The 18,571-nt window shown below is 33.9% G+C and overlaps 2 protein-coding genes across 3 annotated transcripts; one reads left to right on the top strand and one right to left on the bottom strand.

Annotated features, from left to right (window-relative positions):
* Window positions 1–731: 731 nt before the first annotated feature.
* Window positions 732–16,882, top strand: LOC108782783 (Kv channel-interacting protein 1). The gene is made up of 5 exons (XM_018551146.1): window positions 732–894; window positions 13,642–13,869; window positions 15,977–16,047; window positions 16,195–16,413; window positions 16,652–16,882. The coding sequence occupies exons 1-5, from the start codon at window positions 732–734 to the stop codon at window positions 16,760–16,762; spliced, it is 792 nt and encodes a 263-aa protein (XP_018406648.1). The 3' UTR covers window positions 16,763–16,882.
* On the bottom strand, window positions 2,095–6,513 carry LOC108782782 (uncharacterized). Of its 2 annotated transcripts, XM_018551145.1 has the most exons (5): window positions 6,399–6,513; window positions 4,459–4,689; window positions 3,151–4,285; window positions 2,514–2,944; window positions 2,095–2,257 (listed from the first exon to the last, which is right to left on the bottom strand). In XM_018551145.1, exons 1-5 carry the CDS (start codon window positions 6,483–6,485, stop codon window positions 2,210–2,212), a joined length of 1,932 nt encoding a protein of 643 aa, XP_018406647.1. In that variant the 5' UTR covers window positions 6,486–6,513; the 3' UTR covers window positions 2,095–2,209. The 2 variants fall into 2 exon arrangements, with proteins under 2 accessions (XP_018406647.1, XP_018406646.1); XM_018551144.1 differs by having other exon boundaries at window positions 2,095–2,944.
* Window positions 16,883–18,571: the final 1,689 nt, after the last annotated feature.

The raw sequence follows: 18,571 nt of genomic DNA, 5'->3' as shown, positions 1-18,571 counted from the left end.
TACGGGAAAAGTGTTTAAAGCTTGTATAATTAGCGCGCTATAGAACAGCTCATTAAAACCGCGCGACTCGAATGCAACCTGGTTGCAATCACGACTACATACATGTATATACATATATACAAGCGGCTGCCTGCTGCTGCTATTTACTTGCTTCCTTTTAATGCATTTCAAGCAGTCTTTCGCGAACAACGCGCCGACTCGCACCACTGATTTTGCTCTTTCGACTCTCGAGACAATACGAAACAGAGAAAATATTCGTGAACAAAGTGAAATTCATCCAAATTCTAGATTAATATATAAATAAAATCGCGACGAAAATAACTGTTGAAATTGAAAAGAAAGTCGCAGTGTTCTATGTGATAATTAGGTGAATAAAACGGAAACGGAACGTGAATAATTAGGTGATTATCGGGAAATTATATTGGAAAGTTACACTAAGTTACTTTTCATGTTATTAGTAAATTTTCAGTTATTTTATATTATAAAATTAATCGATAAGACTTTCGTACTGTAAAATCACTAGTTGGAAAAATTTTTTTAATTAATGACTAACTCAAGTTTTTCCAAATGAAGTTATATATATTTTGTTCATAAACTTTTGGTTTAGATTAAAGCTTATAAAGGCGAATCTTTTCACCATAAAATACAATCGATCAAAAAATTTGTCGTTCTCCAAAGGATTCCAAAGGATCAACAGGATTTAATTATTACAAATTTGCATATCAGCGAAAATGTACAGTGTACATGTGACACCAGGAAGATCCACGGAGAGAAAGAAAAACTCGGCTGACATGGATAATGAAATCAGAACGTATGGAAGACGGAGGAAGGAATCGATTTCTGTGAAGCTGGTAAACTACATCCGTTCGCAGTTTCAATCGGATACTATGTCGGGTGAGTCGGAAAAAGTTTAGCGTTCTAAAGAATTTAAAATATGCAATATGTTATTAAATTTTGATTATAGTTGCTAGATTTTGCCGAGTTCTACATTTTTACTATTATACGATTACCACATAAAAATTAGACATAAGCATAAGTTTTTTTAATGCATGAACTTTATTTATTTATTATATATTAATATACAACATCCTGCAGCTCGACTGCGTAATCCAACTAAAAGTACATAAGAAACTTTCATTTATTAATTTTTATCTATATAATTTCGTATTTATATTTATTTGTTTTCTATATAATATACAGGAGACAAAATATACAGTATCTCATAATATGAGCATAACTTTAGAAATGATACAAAAATGACAAAATTTCATATAAATATTAGTTTTATTTGATATTATCAATGTTTCAATTAATTAAGCTTTCTGCAACAGTGGACTAATACTTTTAAAAATGGAGTAAATAAACTTTAAGTTAAAGTAATATTGATATTTTTCTCATTACTTTAACTTTAGAGTTCAGTTACTTGTTAAAAAGAAAAAAAAATGGATAGCCTATTGTAGTAACAAGTCCTTAAATTTGGATTACAGACTAGAACAGCGTCTTTGCGTCTTACTGATTAATTATTAAGACTTATTAATTATTAAGACAGAAATATAAAGACGTTAAGATAGTTGAATTTGTAAGAATTAATGAAACATGAAAATGTCTATAACTTGGAAATAAAGTCAGATAGAAGAAATATTTATACTAACTTTTTGTATATGTAAGTTTTAAATTTGTATTCTCTCTGAATTCATTTCTGAAGTTATGCTTTCATGTTATGAAAACACCTGTATATACATATAAATCCCATATATAATATAAAATCTTAATAATCTTTTCCTGCTAACACACATGAAAAAAAACATAAAATCTCACATCGCACAGCGTTACAATTTCACGTAAATAATAATTCACGAAAATACTTAATTAATATATATATTATAAGTACCATATCATTTTATCTCCAATCCATATTTGCCTTTGCAAGATATCGAATCCTGAAACTTCTGTGCCTTAAAATAGAACTTTCAATGATCTGCGATAGAAGCGTTGTATGTTCAAACATAGTCCGTCCATCTATCTCCCAAGGTAATATTGATTATTCGACTTCCATTTCTATTTGATATTACTTTCTGTTCAAATATCGCTTTCATTCCAGTTACAAATCAGAGACATAATTGCTCGTGTCACTCGTCGGTGATGCAAAAACGGAAGAGTATGTTGTCATATTTCGCAACAATCGCACAAAATAATTATTGAGGCGTAATTACGCGGTACAAAATGACGGATAGGCTTTGGTTGTTCCAGTTCCAAGCTGGAATATTAACAAAAACTCTTCCATGACTTAGAAACAGAAGAAGATGGTTATTCTGGAGAAAAGTTCCTTCGTCGTCACTCCGCAGTTTGGAGAATGCTATTCATACCTCTTAAATTCTTAATAATCTTTATTCTAATTATTTGTTTACTATATATAAACAATAAATCGCGCGCGAATTTTAAGTCTTTGCTATATCCGACACGTCCGGGATATCGTCGATCCGATCAGCATTGTAAAAAAGCGAATCTGAAACCTGGATGTTTATGTCGTCGGCGATGGACGGTGGCTCGTATTGATTCATCCATACATCATTGATGGGAGTGTTGTTGGTGATCTCTTTCAGATCATCGTTGTTAGTGATGATAGCATGTGTTGATATTGATTGCTCGAGAGGATTGCTGGATACATTCGTCATTCGCATACCTTGCGATGTGTCGTTATATAACATCCAATAGGGCGAAAAAGAATGTTGTCGCTGTTCGGCAGTGTATCTTCGTTGAATCGAACAGCCGTTAATTGCCAGACTAGATCGCTGCGAGACGATTGGAGCCACGTAGCAATAGACACAGGATGTTTGACTTAATTTGGAGTAATCTACTTCCTTGGATTCATGATAATTCAGAATATTCTCCAAATTATTGTTGGACTCGGAAGTCCACTTTGGCCAGAATGCTTCCACTGTTCCTAAATGATGAAATATCGCTTAATTAAAACGTAAAAAAAAAAAATAAAATTTGTTCTTTAAAGAAAAATAATTGATATTATTAAGAAATGTATACATGAGTTTTTATGTAAAAAAATACATATAGTTTATGTATCTTATTTTTACACTATGTTTGCTTTTTATATTATTTATTTATATCAATAAAAAAAAGAAAATAAACGCGCACCATTTGCCGGTCTCTGCAAATTTCCCGTACTAGTTTCTTGATTAATATTATGTTCTAATCCTGCCATAAGATTGCTTTGCGGTTGCTCGAGTCTTTCGTTGAATAGATTGTTTGTTTCTTGAGTAAATCGAGGATAAACGTACTGTTGATCATTCGCATAGACATTTTGCTGCACATTATTCTGTCCGAAAGTGTCAACGTTACGAAAATAGCCCGTGTCTACTTCCCCATTGTGTCTGCCAAAATTTTGCAGATAATAAATATCAGAGGGATCGTTGTTGGTCATTATGTCTGTGCCAGTTGTGTAGTTGATGTCCTGTGCATCAAAGTTGAAGAAGTTTTGGCCGTTGTTGCAAGAGGTGTCCGTTTGGTACTGATAAGTCAGATTGTTGTCCGCGTTCGTGGCAGCCACAGTAGGATCCGTGTTATTGTAGTAGATTGCATGGAACACGCGAGAGTTAGAGGACTGCAGATCGCCGTCAGGCACTTCCACGCTAGTGATTGTCCAGTTCTGGTAAGAATTGGGCCGATTGTCTATGTCACTGGGAAACCTGTACTGATTGTCACCAGTTAACACACTCGAAACTTGCTGAGGCACCAAGTTTGCTTCGTTTAGTAAAAACTCGCCCCTAGAATTCTTTAGCAAGTTGTAATACTCATTGGAATTTGCGTCCAGCTGATCCTCATTCTCGTTGTTCTCTGACTCGGCGGTTAAAGTGTCAGAATTATCTAGTAAGTTGCTAGCCCAAAAAAGAGAGCTGGCAATCTCACCTAGATTGGCGCCTACTGGTGCTTGTAGCATTCTCTTCAACAAAAACGACCCCTGCGAGCCTCCCTCAGGTTCCTTCAGTACTTGGTAACTCGATCTATCAGTCGATGAGATCGCAAGAGGATCCATGTCATTGACTAGATTCACTTTCGGATAGCTCGGCTCGATAAGAGGGATCGTTTGAAGATTGGGCGACATTGGCGTTGCCCGTAGATCTACAATATTCAGATCTTCCATCTGATTATTGTTGTTGTCACATGCTTGGAATTCCCGTTGAATCCTCTTGAGCAGGAACTGCTTAAACTCCTCATAGTGCGGGATCTTTGTATCATCTTCCTTACTCACTATTTCCTCCTCGGCACCGATCTGCAAAAATGGAAAGCACTTTGTCCGAAGTCAAACATTGCCGCTTGTTTGCTACATCACGAAACCGAATGAAATATGAAAGAATAGAAATGAAGGAAAGAACGAAAATGCAACTTGTGATTGGTATGTCAATGCCATATTGCAACTAAGTATGAAAATTTATAATAACTTACCCACTGATAAGGCGATTGTTGTTGCGGCTGCTGTTGTTGCTGACAATAATAGTCGTTATCAGCCATTATATAGTCAGGACTGTGCAACGGTGTCGATGTTATCCCAAGTTTCGAGTCCTTTGACTTTCTCGTCTTTCTCTTGCGATTCTTCCTCAGCTCTTGTAGCAACCGGCAAAACTCTGCATCATTTCCGCTTCTAGCGGCTTGCAGAACTTTGACCAGCACTTTCTTCTGTAATTCAGAATCGTGAAATGAAAGTGAGACAATGGAATCAAACATTTGCAATAATTAATTAAATTAAAAGAAATGGAAAAAGAATCGAATCAGTGCGCTTCTTACTCTGTAGAAAGTGAATGGCAACGTTTACGAAACATTGGCATTAGCAATAGATCACAAACCCTTAATTAGCACCCCTTAAGAATTGAATTTTTTTATGTGGAAACATTCTAGAATTATCAGAACTGAGACTTTAAAAGTCAAAATTTTACGAATATTGGTATTTTTAATATTAAAATATACTTAATTTTTACATTTTTTTTTTATATCATTGATTTATGATTTATAGAAACTCTGAATTGAAAAATAGAAACTTTATAATTACTTATTAAAAAAGTTGTAAATTTGATAAATGAGACTTTGGAAATATCAAAGTTGAGAATTGATGAATATTTTATGTAACAAAAATTAAATGTTTTACAAACAATTACTAATAAAAATTACAGTAGATTATAGTTAATGATTAATATAGCTATACTATAATTCGATTAGTTCTTTTTTTTTTTAACTAACAATATCTCGTCTCTATCTACTTAGAGAAAGTAAATAAGGACGAAATTAACAGATAAATACATAATAAAAATATGTAAAACGATTAGAGTTTATCCAGACAAACTTGCACAATTGCGTAAATATATATGCATAAAGAAAATTATTCAATCGTATTTTACATGCATTCTTATAACAGAAATACAATTGGATAATTTTTTTTTATGCATATGGTTATGCGATTATGCAAGTCTGTTATCTGAATAGAATCTGATACCATTAGCTTTAGCTACACTTCGCTACACTCTGCATTCGGAACAAAAAGTACGTTTTTCGTATGATACGAATGATGTATCATTTATCTTTGTTGTTGACCGAATGTTAAACAAGGATAAATGATCCTTCGGTTGCATTATCTGTGCAAACAGAATGTGTGGTGCATAAGCGCAGACATTGCAGACTGTTGCAGACTTCAGGGGGGCAAGAAAGAAGTAATGAGGCTGAATAGAGCGTAGGGGAAGTCCCGTCTGCGAAAAACTGACAAGATTGATGACGTTACGTAGACAATTTCACGTAATTCTTGGTTAGGATGTCGCGTACCTCTCTGGATCGCGAGGCAGCGTTATACGAACGAGAGGAAACGATTCGTTCTTGCCGGTCGCGAACGATTGTCCTGCGATGATCATTCATGTCCACTTAAATCGTGGAAAGCGATCAAGACCATCGAGACTGGAGTGAAAACGGCGTTCGAATGGGCTGAATATATACATCCGTCCGTTATTATTAGAGCAACCCCTTGTACGACACGATGACAAAGACTATTCGGACGATGCAGCAACTTGAGGTGATTGTGACTTGGTTAGGAATTTCCAGGTCGTACGTTTGTCTGGATCTTGTCTTCGATCGAATCGAGAGAAATACGGCTGACCGGCGATTTTAACGCGCCACGATCGACTCCCTTGGTCCAGGTGCCCACAGAGGATGCGCCGGAGCCCCTTGAATCGCAACCGTCGATCGATCGGGGCGCGATCTTCGACAGGAGTTCGAATAAATTTGTCTTCGTAACAGAAACCGATGACGAGAACGGATTAAATGAAATGGGGAAAGAAAACGGTCGTTAGGACATGTTCGTCGCGATGACGAAGGCGGCGGCGACGACGACGATGACAACTCACCTTGATGTTACCCGGTACGCGGTACCTCAGGGCCAGAGCCTGCAGCTCCTTGTAGGACAGCTGTGCGATATCACTGCCGACGTTCATGCTGCTGCTGCTGTATCTGTATGGCGGAATTTCGTCTGCTCCGTCGCTCGCCCGATCCGATTTTCGAATTCGTGCTGACTGACTTTTAGCGCGAAACGCCATAAAGCCTCGTTCTCAGCAGGACGCGCAATTAGAATTATCGAATACAATCGCGTTGAAAAGGAGAAGGACATATGCTGGTAATATCGAGGCCAATCCGGTGGCGTAGTACTTATCGATTGATCCGGTCGCGAAATCGAGATCTTATTGATTGTCGGCTGTTGTCGGCCTAGTGGATCCTTTCCGAAGTGCAGTTCGAGGAAGTACTATTTAGATGTCAGTCTATCTTTATTTATTGTGAGTAAAACAAGAATAAGATGACATAAAGAGTATTAATACGCATCTTTAGTTTCTCGTGGAAAGTTGACGCGCCAATTCTGATCGCGGAATCGTTAAAGAAACGACGAGAAATTCCAAGGTGTAATAAGACTGGTTTTAATTGTGACGATCGTCGCACTTTAGGCATGTCTCTTCTTCCGTCTGTCGTCTATATCGGGCAATCTGCATTGTCTTTACAGAGATGTAATGATGGTATGTCTCGATATCGCGATCGACGTAACGTTTGATTTATTCATTTGATCTAAACCTCGCACAATGGAGTTATACATAGAATTAGAACATCATAGATTGAATGCTTTCCAGCAAGAGAGACAAATGAAACAGAAAAGATGAAGTAACTCACAGTACAATACAGTGAGTTTGTTTCATGTTTATTTAACAGTAGAAATAACAAAGATGTTGTGATTCACTTTGTTATATACACTGGGTGCTTTCCAGCAAGAAACAGATGACATGATGTAACACAGTGAATTACATCCTTGTTTGCTAATGTTAAACACAGATAAAGATGCTATCATCTGTGCTGGAAAGCATCCAGAGTCTTTAAAACCTGATCTACAATATATTATTTGCTTCCTGTTTCTAGTTTATTTACTTTTTGTCTTTTTCTCTCGTTGTTAGGTGAAAAATACACACTTTTGCATAACGCATAAACCATATACATAAAGAATTTGATTGGTTCATTGACTCATGCATAAGAAAATGGGCCAATGAAATTCCTTATGCACATGCTTTATACGTTATGCAAAAGTGTGTGTTTCTCCGCCTTACTGTTTTATAATAAACAACAAATGTGTTTATTATCACATGTTTCTTGTCTTCATCAATTTTATCTTAGACAATAGGAAATGAAGAAACAAAATAAGAGGTAAAAAGTAGTGAAAAATAAGAACTAGGAAACAAAGAGCAAAATATACTGAATTATATCTAATCCATATTATGGAATAGATATAATTCAGTATGTTACATTGAGTCATCTATATCTGTCTTGCTGAAAAATATTCGAAATTATTCGATGCAAAAAAAATTTATTTAATTCTAATCATTGATTAATAAGTTCTGTTGCGTTTATTTCACTTATTTAATTTACAATTTCAAAACATGCTAAATGAAATAATTAACCAAGATCTTTCCGGTTTTGCTTTCAGCACATTTAATATTTTGAATGAAATTACAAAGAATGTACTAGAGAAAGAAAAGACAGAGAGGCAAAAGAAGAGAATCCTCATATAACATAATATAATTAAAGCAACATATTGTCAACATTTGACAAATTGCGTCGCAGATGGACTGGAATATATTCTCGCGTGTGCTACTTTTGCATGTATTGACTTGCAAGTTTGTTTATGCGGAAAGAAGTTCGTCAAGAGCTCGTAAAAAATTTACAGAAAGTCAAGATTCAGATGTACGTATGCAAAAGTTTATGCAAGTAAGAAGAAGGATAAAAGAGAAAAACGTCAAAGAATGAATATTTAGATTTAACTCCATTAATTCGATTTTTTTTTAATTAAAAGATTTAGACATACTCAAGTTTCCTCTAATTAGAAGAATTAATTGTAATTGAGGTAAAGAAGTATTAAAAATTAAAATTTAGATATTTGCATAAGCATAATTTTTTGTGTTAATAAATTGCTTTCTGAATTTGTAGAGCATAAAATATTTTCTTCTTGTTCCTAATTTTAAATATGGGAACAATATTAGGTTTTTTATCATTTATAATTTTCTTTCCTGAATAAATACGGTTATCAAAAACAAAATTAATAATTGTGTATTGAGTTCTCAATGGCTGCGTTCAGCAGAAAATGCAACTTTGCAACTGTAGTAAGATTCTTTAATATAATTTATATACTTTTAGATTCGTGAAGAATTAAAAGGGCAAGAATCAATTATATTTAAAAAATTTTAGAACAATTGTGCAAAGCTATTTTTTTTTAATATAGCCATTAATATCTCAGCGCATATTCTATTTTTCGGCTTAAAAATTAGAAATTTTCTTTATGTACATCGAACATTATCAAAGTTCTAACTAAAACAAACTCCAGAAATTATTTATATAGTTATTGTAAATGGGAAAAAAGAGAATATCTTATGTAAAAATAAAAAATTTTCAGAGTCACAAAATGGTAAAAAAAAGTTCTATTTTTTATAATTAAAAATAGAAACATTTTTTGGGTGAAAGTTTGAACCACCGGCTCCCAACTGGATACACATGTGATTACTTGGTATGGACCTTTTATTTGCAATTTTATAATCACAATTTCTAAGTGCTTCGATTATAACTTTAAAACGATATCGACGTTTGGCGCTTTGACGTAAATAAGTATAAGAACGCTATAAATTAATTAACCGTTCGCTATTTTTGCGAAATCCGATGGGGGATTGATTCGCTTTAGCTCGTCGACTTACCTTCATACAGAATCGATATATGGCTATTTGAATAAAAAGCGAATGTCACATACATTTAAATGTTTCTTATAAATTTCGAGATAAATATTGGGTTCTCTTGAAAGAATTTTGAAAGGAGTATACATATTATAAGAAGCTGAGATTTATTGAAAAACAATAATAGAAATTTTTATTAAATTATTATTTACATTTGATACAATAAGCCTATGTTTTTTTTAGAATCGAATTTTTTACGCGATTTATCTTTTCTTTTTTCTAGATGGTATAAGAAATTTAGCTAAACAAAACAAGCTTAATGTTTCAAGTTGCGCTTAACAACTTGATAACTTATCAGCCGCCATCAATATGTTAGTACCTTTTGACAATTACATCGTTCATAGAATTTACGGATAAATTATTTTTTAATTGAAACAGCGATTAAAGTGGCCTGATTTGTCAATTACGTCTTACGAGATGACGTTTCACGAACGATTCAATAATACAATGGAATTGTATTATTGGAAGGATATCTTCATAAGCCAAAATTTAAACAAAATAATGAGCAAGATATGTTGTAAATTCTGTTTCGTGATACAGTACAATGTTTACCGTTTCTTGAAAGCTTCGGGGCTTTTGAAATCTTCAAGATAGCTTTTAAAGGTTCCAAAACTTTCTTCATTTTTAAGTTTTCAATTTTTATTTAGAACTTAGAGGTCTCTAACGATCGATTATATCTTACTATACTTAGTTTAATTTATTTTTTATATTTTTACTTTTCTTTCTAAATTCCAATTGGTAACAAGTACAAGTTTATATAAAATTTTGTTTAATTTTTAGCTAGATAAACTTGATTCTTCTAATTATAAAACAAGCTGCATGTGAATTTACATCTTTTAGTTCTTTTTAATTGGTAGACTTGATTCTACTTGTGATAAGCATTAGAAAGTTCATGTTGATATTTTTTGTTTTTGAATATCTATAGAGATCTTAATATATTATTCAGAAAAAATTAAAAAATTTCTTTTTCTAGATATAAATCTTTCCAGACGTTTGAAGGAGATTTTTAAGAATTTTCAGTGACAATATTCGAAATAGCAATTTGAAACTTTTTGTTTGAGATTCTCGCTGAGTCGTTTCTACCATTGGCAGTCGAAGATCATCGCACTTGCGCGTTAAAAGCGACGTGTGGCACGTTTTCTCACGAACCCCTCCCCCCCTCCCCTGCGATGGTTCAGTGTGACACCATCGGCGCAGTGTAACGTCATCCGCAGCCACCGTTCAGCATCGCGAAGGACGGACAACATCCAGAGCGACGTATCCCGTGTGCAGCATCCGCAACTGCGGTCCAGCTTTTCACTGTTTCTCTTACTCTTTCTCTCTTTCCTTCCTTTTCTCATACCGCTCTGTGCGCGTGCGGAGCTCCTCGTTCGGAGCGTGTCTCGGGATGCGTCGCATCAATTAGTGGTGGTGAATCGAGTAATCCCGATAATCTCGTCCCGCCGCCGATATATCAGGGGCAGGTCGAGCAGGAAGTCTGCGCGCTTGCTGGCCGATGAAGGCGCGTAAGAGCCGCGACAAACGTAAGTCCGGAAGGCAAGAACGACCGTAAAGCGCAAAAAAGAAAGACTGCCCCGCGATCGAGCTCTTCCTCCTGCTTCCTCGCCCCGTGTCCGTGCGACACCGTTCAATATATGTGCCACTGCCGTTGATACTTGGACCAGTCGATCGACTACTCAGCGGAGAGCGTCGTTGACAAGCAGAGCGACAGCCGGGGGGTGATAACTGCCGAATGCAGCACCAAGGTGCGATGATCAGCGCTTGGGTCCTCTCTTCTCTTCTTCTCTCACACCTTTTCCATTTCTGTGGAAATCGCCTGATTATCTATTTGACTGTCTCTGCCTTGTCCGTTTGTATGTAGTAATCCCGTACTCTATGAATGGTAGTTCTTGTATATAGGTCGGAGTCCAATCCCCTGTCGCACCACCAGGACTGTCAATGTGTCAAAGGTCATATCCGTGTCGGCTTCGAGCCTTGCTTCGAGTCTTTGGATATATCTTGGGAGATGATATTTTTGGCTAACACTCTGTCTTTGATTTTCCAGGTCTCGCCTATCGATTCTCTGATTCTTTTGTCATTTAAACACTCATCTTTTGATATTTATAAAACCAAACCTTCCTCCTTCATCTCACTCGATTCAATTTTGCACCTATTTCACATCGCACAGCGATGTTGCACTTTAAGATTTCAAAATTTTCGTATTTTTAAATCTTCGCTTTTTATAAAATCTTAAAGATTTTATGTAATTCTTGGATCTCTCTGAATTCTCTAGCTTTTTCGGGATTCTCGGATCTTCATTTTCTAATCTCTCTAATTAACTGTCTCCTTTGATATAACGCTTTCTTCAAGCGTAAAACATTTTACATTTAAATCTTAGCTTTTAGTTTTTAATTATAGAGTATAGAATTTTTAAGGGTTAAATTCTTTTTTAATCTTATGGAATATTCTCTAAATTTATACATATACTATTTACAGATTAATTCCTAAATTTTTTTGTATTTTCTTGCAATGTAGTATTTCGTAGTAAAAGGCAAAATTAGTTCTAGTACCTTATATAAAGCGAATTAGTATTTAGAAAAAATTAAAAAGAAAGCTTTTTCGTAATTTTTTTATTTAATTATGTTTAGACAAATAATTATATATATAAAATTAAATTTTTTTATACGTATAAAGCTATACTTGATTAACCCCTCCTTCATAAATGAAAAAATTTTGCGTCGCGAAGAATTTATCTTGAAGGTCCCTCCGCATTTCTTGACGAATACTCACCTACATTCACAAAAGGAGGGGGTGATCAGGAAGTAAGGGGTAGGAGCTGCATCGTTACTATGGCAACCCCGGATACCCGGGACCAGAGCTAATAGTCGCAACATGTACAGAGGATGGACGGAACGTCGCAATTTGTTAGAAAGTGATCTTTGACATGTTACTATCAGTAAATTGTAGACGGTACAAATTTGCAATGGAAATTTTTACGTATATCCCTGATTCTAGCTTGAATAATTTGATTATTCAAATTATTAGATTACTCCTATATATATTTACATATTTTTTAATTACCAAACTTTAAAACTTTTAAATATTTAGATTAAAAAATTTTGTAGCTCTTAAATGTGCTCGTGAACACTTGAATGCTCAGACTTTTTAATTCCTGTATCTTTAGATCTCTTTTTGAATCTTTCGATTATTTTTTGCTCTTAGATCTTTAGATTTTTCCCATGTATTGTATTAAATTATTATCGATTGCTTAAATAATGAGTAGTTCTCTTTAGGATTATTTTGAGCGCTTTCTAATAGTGAATTTCTATCATGTTTGATTAATTAACAATATAGTATTCAATTCCTATTTAATTTATTGATTCGTTAACAAATACTATATGTTAATAAAAATTTTTTTTTAATTAGAAATGAAATTGTGTTTATTTTATTGCTCGTATTTCTGTTTACAAAAATCTGTTGAATTATTTTCTTTTATAAAATATAGATAGAAAAAATATAAAATTTATTTTTTCTTGCTCAAAGCATTAATTGCATTCACTATAAGAAGTATCTCTTTAATTAAATCTTTTTATGAAACAAAACAATCACTCCCAGCACAGTAGAATCCATATAAATGGATATCCTTTCACTCTCAGAATATGAAAAAAGTGTTCTCGCAATATCTTCTTCGAACTCTTTTTCGATATTCCTCAATTATCTTCTTAAATGATTTGCACTATAAAGGCAAAGTTAAAAGTAACTATTAATTAATGATATGTCAAATATTAATACTTTAATTAAAAAATCAATAAAAATTAAAAAGAAAATTATATGTATGTATATATAACTGATATCTTTTTAATTTCTTTTCACAAACTTGGATTTTATTTTATAAGATATTTAACTTACTTTTGATATAAAAAAAACATAAATTCGTTTATAAATTCGTAATTATAAACAAAATCAAGCGACTTTGTGTAGTGCAAATTATCTCCATTTCTTCACCCCTGTTGTCTCTCGCCTCTCACGACTTCTCCGCCTGCAAGTCTCTACGCACTGTGTAGGCCCCTTCTAGAGTAGAGTATATCCCTTCTTCAGGGATCTACAGTCACGATGATTTTCTCAAGAGTAGAAAAAAGTAAAGTCAAAAGAACCCTTTTATATATTTTTTTTTCATGTAAAAAAATTGAATTGGAGACCTCCCTTCTCGGTAATCACGAGCGAAGGGAAATTACCGGAACTTTTCGAGCGAAGGTTCTTATTCTCCCGCGCTCTACGCCAAGAGGAGGGAGGCGCGAGAGGGAGCATCTCGAAGACGCGACGCAGTCTTAGGAGTGAAGGGCTTGCGAACTTGCAGAAGGAGAACTTGAAGGACTCGGGGGCGTTTTAGGGAGTTCCGGGGGCGCCGCGCTCGCTCTTAGCGGTCGACACAAACCGGAGGAGCTTGCCACTCTCGCGGCCACCACGAGATTTTCGCGGAAGGAGATCCAACTGATCTACCGAGGTTTCAAGCAGGAATGTCCGAGTGGTCTGGTTGACGAAGATGCCTTCAAACAGATCTTCTCGCAATTCTTTCCACAGGGAGGTAATGAAGGGATGATGATGATAACAACAATGATGATAATGATTCTGACTACTCTGTTGAACGATAAATACAAGCGTCTTATTTCCATTTTTGTAAATTTTTAATTGTAGATAAAACAATCGTTCTTGTATAAAAAAGAAATTTGGATAATGTTCTGTCTCACTTCTTTCTTACATTTCGTAACGTTCACATCAGATTTTGTTGATTCTTAAAAATTTCTGTTAACTAAATTAAAATGAAAGAGAAATATTAATTCAAATAGTTTTTTTTTATTTTTTTATTTTTTTTACAAAAATAAGAATTTTTTGGGTATGTTAAGTTAGCACCCCAACTATAGTACTCAGGAGTTCTGATTAGAGTTCCCACTTCCTTTTGACGAGACGAAGAGTTCCCTATAGTTAATAACAAGAGTTCCGCTCAATAAACATTTTTTTTACATTTTTTAAAAATGGGGTGCTAACTTTTTATCGAATTTCGAGGTGGAATAGTTCTGAGCGGCTTAATAGCTTCAATTTGCGATTGCCTAGAGTTCCTGATATGTAAAAAAAATTTTCGAATAATAAAAAAAAAATTAAAAATTTTTGAAAAATTAATTTTTAGATACAATAGTTCTGATGATAATTTCTGCTTCTTTTTGACGATACGAAGAGTTCTCTATGATTTTTAATGACATATGCGCTTAATAATCATTTTTTAATAATTTTTTAAAAATGGGGTGCTAACTTTTTAACGAAATTCAAGGTCGCATAGTTCTGATCAGCTTAACAGAAGTATTTTGTGAATACCTAGAGTTTTTGATACATAAAAACATTTTTGAAGAATAATAAAGTTTAAAAAAAATAGTAGAAATCTTTGAAAATTTTTTTGAGAGTACCGAGTAGTTCTGAGTTGTGTTTCTTGTAGTACTCGACGAGTTCTATAGAAAACTGTAAGGTGGAAAAGCGATTGGACCAACAGTTTGCAAGATACAGCGACATTTGACAGAAGATCAACAATTTTTGAAGTGAGTATATCTTAGAAATCGTTGGTCCAATCGCTTTGAGCCCTGATACTTTTCGACAGAACTCGCCGAGAACTGTCCAGAACTCCGATCAGAACTACTCGGTAGTCCCAAAAAATTTTGACTTCAAATTTTTTTCTAACAATAAGTCCCACGTCGGAAAATTTTTTGAGAGTACCGAGTAGTTCTGAGTAGCGTTTCTTATAATTCTCGACGAGTTCTATCCAAAACTGTCAGGTGAAAAAGCGATTGAACCAACGGTTTGTAAGATACAGCGACATTTGTTAAATTTGTAAGATCATACAATTTTTAAATAAGTATATCTCAGAAACCGTTGGTCCAATCGCTTCTTCACCTTACAGTTTTCGATAGAACTCGTCGAGTACTATAAGAAACGCTACTCAGAACTACTCGGTACTCTCAAAAAAATTTTCAAAGATTTCTACTATTTTTTTTAAACATTATTATTCTTCAAAAATGTTTTTTATGCTTCAAGAACTCTAGGTATTCACAAAATACTTCTGTTAAGCTGATCAGAACTATGCGACCTTGAATTTCGTTAAAAAGTTAGCACCCCATTTTTAAAAAAATTATTAAAAAATGATTATTAAGCGCATATGTCATTAAAAATCATAGAGAACTCTTCGTATCGTCAAAAAGAAGCAGGAATTATCATCAGAACTATTGTATCTGAAAATTAATTTTTCAAAAATTTTTAATTATTTTTTATTCGAAAATTTTTTTTACATATCAAGAACTCTAGGCAATCGCAAATTTAAGCTATTAAGCCACTCAGAACTATTCCACCTCGAAATTCGATAAAAAGTTAGCACCCCATTTTTAAAAAATGTAAAAAAAATGTTTATTGAGCGGAACTCTTGTTATTAACTATAGGGAACTCTTCGTCTCGTCAAAAGGAAGTGGGAACTCTAATCAGAACTCCTGAGTACTATAGTTGGGGTGCTAACTTATCATACTCGAATTTTTTATAAATTTTGAAAGATTTATATTTTTTATTAGGCAAATAGTCTATCTTGTGTTATACGAAGAAATTATAAATTTTTTTTTGAGTTATCATTACCATCCCTTTTTGATCACGTGTTGTAGACGCAAGTCAATATGCTCATTATGTCTTCAATACCATGAAGAGGAAACCGTCCGGCAAGATAAGTTTTGAGGTGAGCGATGTCGCAAACAAAATGTTCTAAAAAAAATACAGAAATGTTTCCGTGATTTTGAGCTCTGTTTTATATTTACTGATTAGACGATTCTAGTTTTACAGGAAATTCATAGATTTAGACTGAGTTATAAATTTTTTTAAATAGGAATTCCTCACTATACTGTCGAAGGTGTCAAGAGGATCGGTGGAAGAAAAACTGCAATGGGTATTTGGTTTGTACGATCTGGATGGCGATGGCTTGATAAGCAAGGAGGAAATGCTGGATGTTGTGGGCTCCATTTATGAGATGTTGGGTCGTTATACGCAACCGCAAATCCATGAGCCGCACGTGGCCGCTCGCGAACATGTCGATCGTATCTTCCATGTGAGTAACATGATATCTTTAATTAGTTAGTACAAAAACAGAACTGAAAATAATTACTTATGAATGAAAATATTTAATAAAAAATAAAATTTATAAATTATAAAACTAAATTATAAAACACTAATTATTCTAAAAAGATTTTAATTTCTTTTAAAAAATTCTGATTTAATATATTACATTTTTAACTTTACTTTTTAGTTTTTAGCTATTATAAATAATATTTTGTGCATATTTTTAGTTGATGGACGCGAATAAGGATGGTGTAGTGACCATCGAAGAGCTGGTGCAGTGGTGCTCCAAAGACGAGCAATTGTTGCGAAGTCTCGATACTCTGGACACCGTATTATGAGAAATTAACACTCTATCAGAAATTTCAGTATCAGATTATCAACTACGCTTTGAGCAATGATTATGAAATATCATAAACCTATCGAGTCTTCTCTTATTTAAAGATGAGGGGAAATTGTAGATGACATAAATTTTCAATAATTTAATAATTATAAAAAAAATTGATTAAAAGCATTAAAAAGATTTAAAAAAAAAACGGAAAAATCTAATTAATGGGTCAATTCTAAGCAAATGTATCATTAACTCATAAAATCACACTATAATGCTTATAACTTTATGTAAAATTTTTACTGACAACTTCTTGCTGTATAGTCGTAAGATTTACGAGAAATTATAAGTATTTACGAACGATCGTATACTTTACGATATGCGTAGAATTACAATTCCAGTCTCAAGTTCTTATCAATCTTACAAGGACAAGTTACGAGCCTTACGAGTTTGGTTAGAATTGACTCATAAGTCTGTTTACGAATTGTAAATTTTTATTGAATTATAAACGTAATATGAAGTGCAATAATGTGACATTTGTGAGAAGAAAAAAAATCAAACGTGACCAACCGAAATGTCATTGCTCAAGACGTATTTTTTAAGAAAAGGCCCTAGAGAACCATTTCGCGCGCACGTGTCTTTTGTAAATATGTATTGTACCTCGTTACACCTACCCAGTCTTTCAAATACAACAACTTCCAATACGTCATTCAATAATTGAGAATCTGAAAGAATCAACGATTTAAGTTGCCTTCGAAGTTTCTCTAAGCTTCACAAAGATAGCATTGAAAATTTTTAAAACGTTGAAATTATATTTAAAAAATATCTCGAGTAGTAACTACACATAGTAATGTTGTATACAAAATCATTAAATTATTTATTATGTCGGAAAAAATAAATCGTTAGTTTTTTCAGATGCTCAATTTCTTACAATTAATGAATTAAAAGTAATCGATAAGAATTTCATCTGCAAAAACAGAAAAGATATTCGTAATTTAATTGAAATCGACAATCGATTTTAATTCAATTTTCAAATTTTCCTTATGATTTTACAGAAGAGATGTGCGTCTTACATTTTTCTAGCAATTTTTCTGTTGATTCGTATATTTTTAGAGAAAATTATAGTAAAACTGCAGAAAAGAGGAGCAACCGATGACCTTCGCATACGTTGTCATAACCCTGAGTGATCCTTAACAAGTTTTATCCGTCGATCGTTCTTCGTTAAAACGTCAATAACAGTACAAGTTATCATCCTCTATTACTACGAGACGCGCATAAAAACAAAATTCTCAATTCTAAAATAGCTATATATCTTGTTTAGGAGAGCCCCCTCCAATGACCTTGACATATGTTGTCAAGGTCATGACCATGAGTGACCTCCAACAGATTTTATCCGTCGTTCGTTATTCATTAAAAAGTTATTAACAGTCAAAGTTAGTAATTATTTCCCTTCGACTTTCCACGCGAAGCGACTCTCGCCCCCTCTCCTCCCCCCTACAAAGGAGCGCGAAATGAGAGCCATTAAACACTAAAAAATGCGTTTTCTGCTAAAGCAGTGAATTTGTGTTTGCATAGAAAATCATATGCCTATACTGTTGCACGTGGGTTTCGATTTTCCATGCAAAGCGAGAGCTATCTCACACCAATAAATGGGTTAGGTTAAGTTGAATTTTAGATTTTAAAATTACTTTTTACAATAATAGAGTTCCTCCCGCAGGTGGGGGCGGAACCTACTGTATTCACGCATACTTTACAACATAAAACAACAGTTCGTAATGAAAGTTACGAAAATCTCCTTTACAGAAAAAGAAGTGGGGTGAGA

This window comes from Cyphomyrmex costatus, unplaced genomic scaffold (genome assembly GCF_001594065.2).
Source record: "Cyphomyrmex costatus isolate MS0001 unplaced genomic scaffold, Ccosl1.0 scaffold135, whole genome shotgun sequence".
In the NCBI taxonomy this organism is placed as follows: Eukaryota; Metazoa; Arthropoda; class Insecta; order Hymenoptera; family Formicidae; genus Cyphomyrmex; species Cyphomyrmex costatus.
The sequence above is the reverse complement of the archived record's forward strand: the minus strand, read 5'-3'. Positions and strand labels throughout refer to the sequence as shown.

Bases quoted from the DNA above. Each gene is read 5' to 3' on its own strand.
- LOC108782783 (XM_018551146.1), top strand. From the start codon at position 732: ATGTACAGTGTACATGTGACACCAGGAAGATCCACGGAGAGAAAGAAA. The intron at 895-13,641 runs GTGAGTCGGAAA...GCGAACTTGCAG, and splicing joins TCAATCGGATACTATGTCGG to AAGGAGAACTTGAAGGACTC. The intron at 16,414-16,651 runs GTGAGTAACATG...GCATATTTTTAG, and splicing joins ATGTCGATCGTATCTTCCAT to TTGATGGACGCGAATAAGGA.
- LOC108782782 (XM_018551144.1), bottom strand. From the start codon at position 6,485: ATGAACGTCGGCAGTGATATCGCACAGCTGTCCTACAAGGAGCTGCAG. The intron at 4,286-4,458 runs GTAAGTTATTAT...CCATTTTTGCAG, and splicing joins AACAATCGCCTTATCAGTGG to ATCGGTGCCGAGGAGGAAAT. The intron at 2,945-3,150 runs GTGCGCGTTTAT...TTCATCATTTAG, and splicing joins TTTGCAGAGACCGGCAAATG to GAACAGTGGAAGCATTCTGG.